At 45.3% G+C, this 14,741-nt stretch overlaps 1 protein-coding gene across 1 annotated transcript; it reads left to right on the top strand.

Moving 5' to 3' along the window:
• Positions 1-4,448: 4,448 nt before the first annotated feature.
• Positions 4,449-12,265, top strand: LOC141252905 (histone H3-like centromeric protein A). Its single transcript, XM_073670667.1, has 5 exons — positions 4,449-4,535; positions 6,702-6,946; positions 9,493-9,620; positions 9,711-9,788; positions 11,771-12,265. The coding sequence occupies exons 2-5, from the start codon at positions 6,730-6,732 to the stop codon at positions 11,903-11,905; spliced, it is 558 nt and encodes a 185-aa protein (XP_073526768.1). The 5' UTR covers positions 4,449-4,535; positions 6,702-6,729; the 3' UTR covers positions 11,906-12,265.
• The last annotated feature ends 2,476 nt before the right edge of the window (positions 12,266-14,741 follow it).

Raw genomic sequence — 14,741 nt, 5'->3', positions numbered from 1 at the left:
ATTATACACAGGAGCTCTGTATATAGTGTACAGGTAATACAGTGGTCACCAGTGACATTATACACAGGAGCTCTGTATATAGTGTATAGTGTACAGGTAATACAGGGATCACCAGTGACATTATACACAGGAGCTCTGTATATAGTGTCAGTGTACAGGTAATACAGTGATCACCAGTGACATTATACACTGGAGCTTTGTATATAGTGTACAGGTAATACAGTGGTCACCAGTGACATACACAGAAGCTCTGTATATAGTGTATACATAATACAGTGATCACCAGTGACATACACAGGAGTTCTGTATATACTATATACACAGGTGGTCAGAATTGTTGGTACCCCTCGTTTAATGAAAGAAAAACCCACAATGGTCACAGAAATAACTTGAATCTGACAAAAGTAATAATAAATTAAAAATCTATGAAAATGAACAAATGAAAGTCAGACATTGCTTTTCTGCTTCCACTGAATTTAAAAAAAAATTAAACTCATGAAATAGGCCTGGACAGAAATGATGGTACCCCTGAAAATAATGTGACAAAAGGGACATGTTAAATCAAGTTGTGTCCACTAATTAGCATCACGGGTGTCTACAATCTTGTAATCAGTCAGTGGGCTTGTATATAGGGCTACAGATACTCACTGTGTTGTTTGGTGACATGGTGTGTACCACACTCAACATGGACCAGAGGAAGCAAAGGAAAGAGTTGTTTCAGGAGATTAGAAAGAAAATTATAGAAAAGCATGTTAAAAGGTAAAGGTTATAAGACCATCTCCAAGCAGCTTGATGTTCCTGTGACTACAGGTGCACATATTATTCAGAAATTTAAGATCCATGGGACTGTAGCCAACCTCCCTGGATGTGGCCGCAGGAGGAAAATTGATGACAAATCAAAGAGACGGATAATATGAATGGTAACAAAAGAGTCCAGGAAAACTTCTAAAGAGATTAAAGGTGAACTTCAAGCTCAAGGAACATCAGTGTCAGATCGTACTATCCACCGTTGTTTGATCCAAAGTGAACTTCATGTAAGACGACCAAGGAGAACACCATTGTTGAAAAAAAAAATAATAAAAAAGCCAGACTGGAATTTGCCAAACTACATGTTGACAAGCCACAAAGCTTCTGGGAGAATGTACTATGGACAGATGAGACAAAAATGGAAGTTTTTGGCAAGGCACATCAGCTCTATGTTCACAGATGGAAAAATGAAGCATATCAAGAAAAGAACACTGTCCCTACTGTGAAACATGGGGGAGGCTGTTATGTTCTGGGGCTGCTTTGCTGCATCTGGTACAGGGTGTCTTGAATCTGTGCAGGGTACAATGAAATCTCAAGACTATCAAGGGATTCTAGAGAGAAATGTGCTGCCCAGTGTCAGAAAGCTTGGTCTCAGTCGCAGGTCATGGGTCTTGCAACAGGATAATGACCCAAAACACACAGCTAAAAACACCCAAGAATGGCTAAGAGGAAAACATTAGACTATTCTGAAGTGGCCTTCTATGAGCCCTGACCTAAATCCTATGGAGCATCTTTGGAAAGAGCTGAAACATGCCGTCTGAAGAAGGCAACCTTCACACACAAGACAACTGGAGCAGTTTGCTTATGATGAGTGGGCCAAAATACCTGTGGAGAGGTGTAGAAGTCTCATTGACAGTTACAGGAATTGTTTGATTGCAGTGATTGCCTCAAAAGGTCGTTCAACAAAGTATTAAGTTAAGAAGAACCATCATTTCTGTCCAGGCCTATTTCATGAGGTTAATTTTTTTTAAAATTCTGTGGAAGCAGAAAAGCAATGTCTGACTTTCATTTGTTCATTTTCAAAAATTAGTAATTTATCAGATTCAAGTTATTTCTGTGACCATTGTGGGTTTTTCTTTCATTAAATGAGGGGTACCAACAATTTTGACCACGTGTGTAGTGTAAGTGTACATGTAATACACTGACTCACCAGTGATGTCTCTAGGTGAAGTCCTTCATCTTCGCTTTTCTTCTTCATCTGGCACAGACGGCCATCACTTCTTCCAGTCATGAATCATCTCTGCAGAAAATAACACACAGTTATCAATAACTGATCTCTTCTAGAGCACATTCCCACTTTTCCCCCCGACTTCTACACTACACCAGTTGAAGAAAAAAAACAACATAGTGCCGTCCTGCACAGTAACAGGACCCCTCTTTTGTCCCATCCCATGGAAAACAATTTCCTAAAAAGTAAATTATATTACAGAAGTAATAATGTAATAATAATAATTGGAATCTAAAGTAATAATGTTCCCCACTGGTCACCATAAACTAATAAAGTATGTTCCTCAATCTGGCTCCCAAACAGTAATTAAGTCCCTTGTCTAGCCAGGCACGCCCATATGTCCCTTCTGGCCACCATTTGTCTAGTGTGACCCCTCCATATATTTATCCTAGCAGACGTGTATCGAGCCTGCCCCCTCCCATATACCCATCCTAGCCCCCCCATGTGGCCAGTCTGCCCCCCCCACATATCCATCCTTGCCTCCATGTTTCCAGCCTGCGCCCCCATATATCCCACCCATATATCGTCCATGTGTCCAGCCTGCCCTCTACATATCCATCCTGGCCTCCATGTGTCCAGCCTCCCCCCTCATATATCCATACTGCCCTTACCCCCTGCATATATCCATCCTGACACCCCCCATATATCCAGTGTGCCCCTCCATATATTTATGCTAGCCCATGTGTATCGAGCCCACCCCCCCCACATATTCATCCTAGCCCCCCATGTGTCCAGCCTGTCCCCCCCCCCATATATCCATCCTGGCCTCCATGTGTTCAGCCTGCCCCCCCATATATCCATCCTGGCCTCCATGAGTCCAGCCTGCCCCCCCCATATATCCATCCTAGCCTCCATGAGTCCAGCCTGCCTCCCCCATATATCCTTCCTGGCCTCCATGAGTCCAGCCTGCCCCCCCATATATCCATCCTACCCCCATATATCCATCCTGGCCTCCATGTGTCCAACCTGCCCACCCCCCTTTGCCTGGGTCCAGCCAGGGTTCCACCTTGTGTGTCCAGCCAGGGCCCCCCTTGTGTGTCTAGCCAGGGCCCCCCCCCTTGTGTGTCCAGCCAGGGCTCCCCCCCCTTGTGTGTCCAGCCAGGGCTCCCCCCCTTGTGTGTCCAGCCGGGCCCCCCCTTGCATGTCCAGCCAGGGTTCCCCCTTGCGTGTCCAGCCAGGGTTCCCCCTTGCGTGTCCAGCCAGGGCTCCCCCCTCGTGTGTCCAGCTTGGCCCCCCCCTCGTGTGTCCAGCTTGGCCCCCCTCGTGTGTCCAGCCAGGGTTCCCCCTCATGTGTCCAGCCAGGGCCCCCCCTCGTGTGTCCAGCCAGGGTTCCCCCCTTGTGTGTCCCACCAGGGTTCCCCCCTTGTGTGTCCCGCCAGGGTTCCCCCTTGTGTGTCCAGCCAGGGTTCCCCCCTTGTGTGTCCAGTCAGCTACCTCCTTGTGTGTCCAGCTGGGCCCCCCCTTGTGTGTCCATCCAGGGTTCCCCCCTTGTGTGTCCATCCAGGACCACCGCTTTTGTGTCCAGTTGGCTCCCCCCTTGTGTGTCCATCCAGGGTTCCCCCCCTTTGTGTCCAGCCAGGCTACCCCCTTGTGTGTCTGTCCAGCTGGGCCCCCCCTTGTGTGTCCAGCTGGGCCCCCCCTTGTGTGTCCAGCTGGGCCCCCGCTTGTGAGTCCAGCTGGGCCCCCCCTTGTGTGTCCAGCTTGGCCTCCCCTTGTGTGTCCAGCTGGCCCCCGCCTTGTGTGTCCAGCCAGTGGGTCCAGACCATTACACACACACACACACACACCTCTTACCTTCCTGCGCTCCCGTGCGGTGTCCTCCTTCTCCTGAGTTGCGCGCCTCTTTCACAGCAGGCGCATGACGATGACGTCATACGCCGGCCGGCGAAGGGAGACACGCAGCTTCAGCTGCTTCACTGGGATGTGCGCCGCGGTGGTTCAGGTAATGAACGCTGCGTGCGCGCGTCCCTGCATACACTGTGCCTGAGCTTTTAAAGGGCCCGTGCCCCTTAAAACCGCAGGATTTTTTTTTGTTCTCTTCTCCCCCCTCTACTCTGCAGCAGGGAGCGGGGCCCACTGGGAAATTTCCCGGTATCCCGCCAGCCCAGACCGACCCTGTCTACGTGTGTCAGTGTCTCCGGTATGTGTGGAAACTGTCACCAATCGTACCGGAAATACTGACGTGTGAAAGAGGCCTGAGGCATTCTGGGGGAGAATGTGTGCCCCCCATAGAAGCGTGCACCTTCCTTCCCTGACCTGTGCCACAGCAGGCAACTCTCTGGGCCCCCGCCCTGCCAGTCACCCCCATAGGCTCAGTGTATTTTTGTATCTCCTCTTCCAGAATAATGTTCTCATTGTCTTGTACAATAAAGTCTATTGAGACGAGAGAAAAAATGGGCCGCAGCTATTGGCTGGATGTAAGCCCCTCCCCGTTTCCTAAGCAGCAGCGCGCGGGCCGTAGGTGGAAACTTGTCGGCAGGAGATAGACGCGTCCTGACTGGTGAGGGGGGATTACCGGGGGGATTGCCTGTACGTGCCCACCACTCTATGCAGCAGAGGTCTGCAGCGTGTGGGACTACAACTCCCACCCGACTCCTCACAGATAAGCTGTCATTTTACACTGGAGCTGCTGGGCCTCGCTCAGGCTGTGGCGGCCTCTGCTGGCCTCCCGTGGTTACTGCAGCGCACAAAGCAGTGGTTCCCGGCAGCGGCCGCAACTCCGCCCCCAGATCTGCGCTCAGCGGCTCCGTTCACACTGTACATCCACAGCAAACAATCGTGGGTGTCAGCACCGCCTACTGGTGTTATTCTGCTACATGAGGCTTTATATGTGATGCCAGATATTAGCATTGGGCAAAATAGTGTCAGGGCCGTGCTGTAGAGGCTCCATGCCAGCCCCCCTACCTGCTCCACCCCCGGGTCTCTGCAATGGCTGTTCTGGCCTACTAGTCCTAAGAGGCTCCAGGGATGCCGGCAGCTAGTGAGGCAGTAGCCGGGCCACTACTCCGGGGTCCTGGGAATGGTTTTGCTCAGTGTTACCAGATATTCTTCTTATTTTTCATAACTTGGGGATTTTTAAACAAGGAAAATGGAGGCGGTGGGAATTTATTACTTACTTTTCTATCCCTTCCATCTGTGCTCATGAAATGTTGTATATAGTGCGGGACTTCAGTATGTGGCGATCACGGCCTCGTATGTGGCCCTTGTGGCTCAGCTGTACACGAGTATCAAGAAGGCGGCAACAGTGGCATCAGCAGGGCCCCAGCTGCCATGGTGGCACATCAGCTCTCCGATATCGGATCATGGGGAAGGAACGGAGACGGCCCCAGGACTGTGCCACATAAATGCCTGTCAGGGGTTACAGTGCCATTTAATGGTTAACCAGCAGTGATTGGATCAAGCTACCATCCGCATGGTTCCCACTGTACGTGGTGCTGGCTGTGTGGTGCCCACTTTTAACCTAACACATTTGTAGGGCATTGTTTACTTTCAGACATTGGTAGGACACTCACACATTGGTAGGGCATTGAGTTGGTCAGACATTGTTTAATTAAATTTGTGGTATGTGTTAAAGTAAACTGTACTAATACTAACAACCATGCTCATTTGAGGATACCAAGACACAAATTTAAGAAAATCCCCAAAATAAATGTGTTTCACATCTTGCTGTACCTGTATATATTTTTTTCAAACAAAATCACTACAAAAACTGATTGCTTTATATGGATGAAAAAATGCTGAAAGAATTGACATGCTGCAGTTTTAAAAAACGCAGCAGTTTTCCAATATAGTTGTGGAAAAAAACAAGCCTGTGAATTATATTTCTGAAATCTTTTAACTTTGCTGATACCGTGAAAAGCAGCCTTTTAATTTGAATAAAAAACACAGCAAAAGTTACGCAACATGTGAACATAGCCTCTCAGTGAGATAATCCCATGTGACGTGGCCCTGCGTGTCTTATCTCATCTTCTCTGCTCCTTATTAGAGGACGGGCCAGACTTCTGACAATTCTTACAACTCCTCCAGACAGGAGACCTGAGAACTTTTGCAAAGGTATATGAGGTTAAACAGTTTCACAAACAGATTCGCTGCACCTTAGTGCCTGCTGGACCACAACCCTGCAAGCCTTCTGCTACTCGTGACATTCCCAACACCTCTTCTGCTTAGGAGTCCCCCTCAACATCATGCCTACATTGCGACACAATGTAATTACCCCACAGGGCCTACTAATTAGAAGAGGTAGTTCACAGGACTCTGGTCTAGTGGCCACTGATTACCGAGATTTCTTCCGTGTATCTCCCTTACTCTGGAACACTCTACCCCAACATATCAGACTCTCGCCTACCATGGAAACCTACAAAAGGAACCTGAAGACCCACTTCCGACAAGCGTACAACCTGCTGTAACCACCGCTCCACCATAACGCTGCACTACCAACTCTACCCTCATCTACTGTATCCTCTCCCATCCCTTGTAGATTGTGAGCCCTCGCGGGCAGGGTCCTCTCTCCTCCTGTACCAGTCGCTGACTCTTTTTTTCAATATTATTGGAAGTGTTTTTATTACGTATACCCCTTTTTCACATGTAAGCGCCATTTATTCCATGGCGCTTATAATAATAAATAATAATAATAATTTATGATCCTGTTGAATTGTCTTGTTTGCAGCTTTGATTGTGTCTCAACATTTTACATCATGAAAAATCAGCAGAGCCCTCAACACCGCAGAAAGTTGAAGCAGCCACAAAAGAGGACTGCAGCTTCTCCATCCTCCCAAAGTACAAGGCCTTCAACCTCTCAGTCTCCTCAGAGAAAGAGTTCTGCAACTTCTCAATCTCCCCAGAGTAAAATGCGCCTGTCCTTCCGTAAAGCACCAGAATTTGAAGGGCCCTCAACTTCTCAGTTGTCCCCAGGTAAAACACAATTGCATCTTTTTTAAATCCTAATGTCTATGCACGCAGATGCAAACTTTTCTGCAGCCACTAGGGGAAGCAGGTTGTGCTGATGTATGCAGGTTGACCGTGCTCGTATATAGGAAACATAACTTTGTACCATGTAGCTAGAAAAATATTAAAGATTGAGAGTCCTCAGTGGTTAATATCTTTTAATGGCAGCTTTCTAGATTACTCAGGTCTCTTCATCAGGCTCAGTAGAACATAAAATCTGAGGAGTCACATATTTATACACAGCAGGACACAATAATAATGCAGAAATAAGACAAGTGACGGGAAGCAGAACTACCAATGTGGGACGCAGAGATACTGCTGTGGCAGTAAATAATGGAGTAGATCATGGATAAGGAGTGTGATAGTTTTATTGCGTTCTGATTGTGGTCTGGTCCAGGGTTGTGATTCCCCCAAATAGTTTGAGGAACACATTCCTTAATTGATGTAGAAAGATATAAATTCATGTGACACATTCATTCCTGCTCTCAGTTTGTCATTTGTTATAAGTTTCTACTCCCAGACTCTTCAGGGAGATGCTGGTATTGAACGGTAACTTCACATTTCCCACCACAGAGAGACAAGAGAGTCTGGGAGTACAAACTTATGACAACAAGTGACACACTCAGAGCAGGCATGAATGTGTCGCATGAATTTATGTCTTTCTACATCGTTTAAGAAATGTGCCCCTCAGACCATTTGGGGGTATCACAACTCTGGAACAGACCTCAATCAGAGGACAATAAAACTATCACGCTCCTTATCTATGATCTGCCTCAATATTTACTGCCACAACTGTTTCTCACATTGATAGTTCTGCTTCCCATCACTTGTCTTATTTCTGCATTATCCCTGTTTTCTGTTGTGTATAAATATGTGAGTTAAAAAATCATGGGAGAGGGGAAAAGGAAATGTTCAGCTCTTCAAGTACAGATGGTTTGAAGCCTCCATATGAAGAATGTGGTGTACGGACTTCAGAGCGGCAGCTGGGCAGTAGCAGAGGAAAAAACGAGAGGGTTCCAGCATCCACCAATGATTAGAAATGTAAAACAAGACTTTTAATGAAAAAGGACAAAAAAAGGTTTTTTTTGCAAAAACATATCAATGAAGTTGGGGAAGGGGATGGGGGAGACATGGGGGAGGAAGATAAAAAGGACACTGGTCTATGCGTTTCAAGCTGTGAAATCTTAGTTTTCATGAAAAGTCATGTTTTAAGCTTCTAATCATTGGCGGATGCTGGAACCCTCTCGGTTTTTGCTATTTGTCACCATCTTTTTAGTTAGCCATTAAAAGGTATGAACCACTGAGGACTCTCATTATTTAATACTTTCCTGAGCTCATGTATGAATCTAGAATCAATATCATCCAAAACAGATTCACAATTGTCATGAATATATTAATACAGCCTATTGCCCAAATGATGCAGGCTGTAGTGGATATTCCACTAGAAAACTTCAGTTCTGATAAGAGATATGGAGTCATAATCCAAAAATCTGATCATAATTATTTTTTTTGTACCAATAAACTTTAAACAAAATTGGGCCAAAGACGTATATCACACAATATAAAAAAGCCAGAAATGGCACAAAATCAATCATTCAGTATATCTACACATATCTCATTAAATTGCAGTACCCTATGTGCTGGTGCATTTAAAGGGGTTGTCCACTACTTTATATGATCCCCCAATGTATTCCCCCAGGGCCCATAAGTGTTTCTCTAAATACCTTGTGGTGCCTTTTCTGCCTGTGAGCGGCGCTATCACTAACCGCTCACAGGTATCACGTGACCCGCCGCTCAGAGGCACAAAAGGTATTGCAAGGTATTTATAAAAATACTTCTGGACCCCGGGGGGATACATTGGGGGGTTCATATAAAGTAGTGGACAACTTCTTTAAAGTAAATTAGCTGTTAGCTTGTGTCCACTGGGTTACATTATGGGTAAGGTTGCCTCCTTGACTTGTGACTATGGTTCCCCCATTTGATTGTGTGAACAACACTATCTGTGTGCTGCTGCATGTGACCCTGGCCGGGGCTACATGGATCAGCTTATTGGCGTATGTGTTGTGATATATGTCCTAATTTACTTTAAATGCACCAGCACTTTATAGGGTAGAGCAATTTAATGAGATATTTGTAGATATACTAAATGATGATTGATCTTTTGTCAGTACTCCGAAGTGATATAATGGTGATGTAATCTAATCACCGGCTCATGCCACTAATTGGGGATGTGACGATTTTTGACACTAAGGTTGCATACCACCCCTGCCCAATATAATAAGTGGACCAGAAGCTACAAACACCTGTGTCCTTGCTATTTCTGAATGTTTTTATATTGTGTGATATATGTCTTTGACCCGATTTTGTTTCAATTTTTTTGTACCAATAAACTTTAATATTGATCCGATTTTTGGATTATAACTCTATGTCATGTATGAATCTGTATAAAGTGCCCCCCTGTGATAATTGCAAGAAGCATTAAAGCTGTGATGTATTCTTTTCGAACAAACTAGGAAGGGGTGAAGAGGTGGCTCCTACACGGAGAAGACGCTGCTCTCAGCGAACTCGAGCGCTGATGGAAATAAGAAAGTACCAGAAGTCGACGGAGCTGCTCATCCGGAGACTCCCATTTGCCAAACTGGTGAGTGGATTTGATCTTGGTGGCTGCTGTAATGGGTCTTTCGTTTTTAGTGATCAGTAGGAAAAGTCTTATTTCCTTTCATTCCTTTAGGTGAGAGAGATCTGCCTGGAGTATTCCTGCGGCATGCCGTACTCCTGGCAAAGCACAGCACTAACAGCGCTACAGGAGGTCAGTATACCGTCCTAATGCTTGGACACGATAAGTAATTGGGGGCTGAGTAGGGCCACCCTCCATTATACCAATATGCTTATGAATAGGGTTGTTAAGTACTGCATATAAAGCATCCTATAAAATACACTCAACATTGAAATTGTAGCACGAAGAAGGAAAAGTGGTGGAGTCATGGAAATCACAGGATGGATACACGTTACTGATGTGCAAATGATGAAAAAATCAAAGCAAAAGTTTCAAAACATCTCAACTTATGCAGCATCTAGTCTGAGCACAGGAACCCATGTTCCTAAAGCCTTGGCTGCTTTCAATGAGGTTATTAAAGAGAATCTGTCCCCAGAAAAAAACGCTATTAACCTGTAGATATGGGGTTAATTAACCTGCCGGTGCCCGCACTTGGCCGAACACCGCAGGGAGAAATTTGATTTTATTACCCCCGGCAGCGTTCCGGGTTCAGTCACTGCTCTGAGTGCACAGAGCGGCGGCTGTAATCATGTTCTTGGCCCTGACTGACACTCACTCTGCATTGAGGCCGGCTGTCAGGCAGTGCCGAGGGCACGGTTACAGCCGCTTCCCTGTATGCTCAGAGCTGTGACTAAACTGGCGTCACCCCTGTCACTGAAACCTGAATGCTGTGGGGGGAATAAAGTTAAATTTCTCCCCTTAGCGTTCGGCTAAGTGCTTGCACAGGGCAGGTTAATAACTTTATTAACCTGCAGATATCCTCATGGGAAGAGGCCTTCATGAGTGTAAGGTCACACTGGTCCTACTTCAGGGATTATGGTGTGGGATGGCATAATGTACACTATCCAGACACTTGTAGTCTTCATTACACGTAAACTAACAGCTCAGTGTTACATTGATTTGGTTATGGAACCAGTGGTACAGTCATTTCTCAATAAAGCTTCTCATGAGACATTTTTTCAACATTACAAAGCCAGGCCACATTTTGCTTGGAGTAACCCAAAAATGCTGCGTTGGCCTGCAGCGTCTCCAGACTTGTCTCCCATTGAGCACATCTGAGACATCATTAGTTGACAATTGCAAGGAGATCTGCCAGCAGTGGACTTTGATGATTTGCCGAAGAGCATTCTGCTTTGGCAGAACATTCCTGAGACAACCATTAATAACCTTATTGATAGCAGCCAATAGGTGTAAGTTCGGGAATTTCTGGATATGGCGCTCAATACTGAATAAACTGAGATGTCTGCATATCTGTCATGTGTCTATCCATCCTTTCATTTCTATAATTCCACAACTTTTCTGTTTTGGTGTTGCAATTTCAATTTTGAGGAATGTAGATTTATTTTTCCTTGCCATCATCTTTCGCAGTACTTTACATACATCATCACTGTCCCCACTGGGGCTCACAATCTAAATCCCTTATCATTGTGTCTTTGGAGTGTCGGAGGAAACTGGAGGACCCAGAAGAAACCCACGCAAAGACAGGAAGAACATACAAATACAAGAAACAAACATACAAATTCTTTGCAAATGGAGTCTCTGGTGGGATTTAAACCCAGGAGCTCAGCACTGTAAGGCTGCAGTGCTAACCACTGAGCCATCACGCTGCATGTATTTGTTGAGGGATCAGATTACAGCTACTCTTGGAATATATAAAAAGGGGAGGCAGAGAATGTAATGCTGCTTTCTAGTGCAGTACTGGATTCACAGCTGCACTGCTTAGTACTGCATTTTAATATCCTGCATGTTGCTGATGCTTTTTAACATGTTCTGTATATATAAACAGGAGAGCAGGAATTCCTCATGTCTGTATCTGCTGTGTATGTGAGGCATCATAGCAGCTAATCTCCACCCACCAGCTCAGCAAAAACTGAAAATCAGAGAAACCTCAGAGGGGAAACCAGTGAAAATGCTGCATAAAAGTTATATAATGGCCTAAACTAGTGTTAATCCTCATGTGTACACATTCATTATTCAGAATGCTTTAATGCTCATACCTTTTCCTGTATCCGCAGGCAGCTGAGGCCTTCCTCGTGCGGCTCCTTGAAGACTCCTACCAGTGCAGTCTCCATGCCAAGAGAGTCACTCTCTACGCAAAGGACATACAGCTTGCACGCAGAATCCGCGGCATCACGCGTGACATGGGATAATATGTCATGTTACAATCATCATTTCCAAAGTTGTTAATCTTCCCAATGAAAAGTCCCCATGAATAAAAACGTTATTTTCCCAAGTTTCATAAAAATACAGAAGTTTGAAGGTAAGCCAGCTTTAGTGCCCCCTTCTGGCATTAGTTCGGTGCTGGCATGTTTCCATTTATTATGGGGGTAAATGCTATGTGATTTGTAACCAAAGATTTTGCTGGTAGCAATGAGGAATTCTAATGGGATTGGTGTAAAGACTGATGTTAGTCTAATGTGTATGGGGGGCTCTAACACTCATGCGGGGAGGTGCGTTCCGTTCATAAAGTTATTTGTTATTTTGTATCACTTTAATGCTTTATTTTATTCAGTTGTGTTTTGTATATTAATAAAATAAGGATGTTTGTTTATTACTTTGTTGTTACACTTCTGTCTGTTAGGACTCAGCTGTGATCATTGAATGGAGCTTAGCTGCATTGTCCTTTGGAGCAGTAGACAGTGTGAAATCCACCGACTGAGTGATTCAGACTTTTGCTCTTTCCATCCCTTATGCTTTACACTGCCTCTTTGTTTGTTCAGATTGTGCTTATTGAGGTCATTATCTGCAGAGCTTATTTTGGTTGCAGTTGTTACTGTACCATTATACAATACAACAAATTATACCTCCAGTCAAAAAAAGTTCATGAACCCAATAGCATCTTATGAGAGCCTTAACCGCTTGTTTCCTAATCTGTTTCCCTCATTCTGTTGCAGAATCTGCTCCATACTAGGCCTTGTCATATCAAAAGGCTGCAAAAGATACTTTAGGAGAGAAACTGCTCCAACAGCTTCCTAGAAAAGGAGTTTTCTGAGGTGGTTTTTGCATGAAAAACATCATTTTCTAATGGCTCAAAAATCTCCATAATAAATTAGGGACATAGGGCTTTAACCAGATAACATGTGGTTTTAACACCTTAATGACTTAATGACCACCGATACGCATTAGAAAAGGTGATTGTTAAGGGGCCTTATTCCTGATCGCCATTTTAAAACGGCGATTGGGAATAAGGAAATACCGGCAGCTGCAGTTTCTGTGGGTGTCAGCTGTGCATGTTGCAAGACCCTCTTAGTAACCGTCGGAACCTCGCAGTGAGAATCGCGGATCTTAATGGTTACCATTTTACCCTGAGGTCATGTGATGACCCCAGGGTATGGTGGCCTGTGAGATCCAACTATAAGCTGGGTCTCACAGGGTGAGTCAGTGACTCGCTGACTGCTCTCATGCACTGCAGTGTATGAGACCAGAAATCAAAGTAAAAATTATACATGTCCCACAGGGAAAAATTTAAAAAAAGTTAAAATATGTAAAAAAAAAAACGTACACAAATCACGAAAAACCATTTTGGCACTCAAAACGCAGCGTTTGTAATTAAAAAAAACTAAACAAAAAAGTACACCTAATTGGTATCGCCGTGTCTGTAAGATATAAAGTGAAGCAAAATATTCTTAATAAGGCCCGTGGGATGGATTCTATAACCTACCAGGAACATGTTAAACATGATCTATCACACCACGCTCTACAAAAGAGAAGAGCTCTGAGACCTTTATTGGACATATTGCGACATCAAGAAATTCTTTATTCATGGGGTTTTCCCTTCTGTCTACAAGTACGTCATTCTGGTACTTTACATGTTCAGCTCTGCATGGGAGATTTACGGCGTTTACTGCAGGACTTGGTTTGCCTCTTGTTTCAGTGTCATCATCGGACTGGCCAGACCTACCTGTAGGCCCTGGGATGGAAGATGTGCCTCGTCCCCAGCAAAAATTGAGTCACAATTCTAGAGATAATCTGACCCTTCTCCTCCAGACTGATTGGTCTTTTGTATTTGAGTGATTTTTTATTTCCCTCTTCATTCCAATACCTCTCAAACAGGAATAAGCTATGTTGTATAGGAGGTTGATAGTCCTCTATAGTAATCAGTTCAGAACATCTATCTAGTTTCAAGTTCACTGTTTGGTAACAGGCCTAGGTTTGCTTGTATGTATGTTCATATACAGCAAGGGACTCAAATATGCGGCCCGAGGGCCGCATACGGCCCCTGAGGCTGCTTAATGAGGCCAGCAGGCACCGGAGCCCCCGTAATGATTACGACCTGGTTCTGAGGGCCGCCGAAATCCGTGATTCTTTTCAGTTGAATGTTCTACAAGTTAAGGACCAGCATTGGCCTGTAAGGTGCCCCAGCGAGGTAGTCGTGGGCGAGTTGTGGCCCCTGCTCTTTTTGGCTCCTTGCAGACAATTCGTGTCCTCCCTCTGATGTGTGGCAGTGCATGTGACATTCTTCACTTACTTCACACCATCCGGTCGTGGCTGTCTCCAGACATTTCTCTTCTGGGACCAGGGCAGTCATAATTTCAGAGGACACAAAGTTATTAACCATAACTGGGGTTTTACTTGGGGGAAAGGAGTAATTACAATATTTACAGTCTGGTAGATTGGATAAGGCCCAACAGGTTCTTGTCTCCCATACAGTTGCTAAAATCATCTTCAGCCCTGGTGCCCTCTTTAGGTGAGTGTGGCGCCCCTGCGGGTCCAGTCGCCACAGAGGTACTGCATCTCAGCCAGAGGTGTGGTACCCCACTCTCGGGTAAGGAGGGAGCACTACCCAGGACCCACACACCCACATCCAACACCACATCACTCCAGTAGGGAAGGGCGAGATTGTTCTTGAGGGAGAGCACAGTCCCTGTCCCTGTCTGGAGGAGGGAACTAGGTAGAGGAAGTGGGTGGAGGAAGTAGTTTAAGGGAGCACACAAGGAATGACTGAAGGTAGAGGGGACCACGTAGAGTGACAGTTAGTGACGTGGG

The sequence above is a fragment of the Phyllobates terribilis genome, unplaced genomic scaffold (genome assembly GCF_046119375.1).
Source record: "Phyllobates terribilis strain yellow unplaced genomic scaffold, ASM4611937v1 Scaffold_2__4_contigs__length_985480577, whole genome shotgun sequence".
In the NCBI taxonomy this organism is placed as follows: Eukaryota; Metazoa; Chordata; class Amphibia; order Anura; family Dendrobatidae; genus Phyllobates; species Phyllobates terribilis.
This window is presented reverse-complemented; position numbering and strand designations above follow the sequence as displayed.

Bases quoted from the DNA above. Each gene is read 5' to 3' on its own strand.
- LOC141252905 (XM_073670667.1), top strand. From the start codon at position 6,730: ATGAAAAATCAGCAGAGCCCTCAACACCGCAGAAAGTTGAAGCAGCCA. The intron at 6,947-9,492 runs GTAAAACACAAT...CGAACAAACTAG, and splicing joins AACTTCTCAGTTGTCCCCAG to GAAGGGGTGAAGAGGTGGCT. The intron at 9,789-11,770 runs GTCAGTATACCG...CTGTATCCGCAG, and splicing joins CACTAACAGCGCTACAGGAG to GCAGCTGAGGCCTTCCTCGT.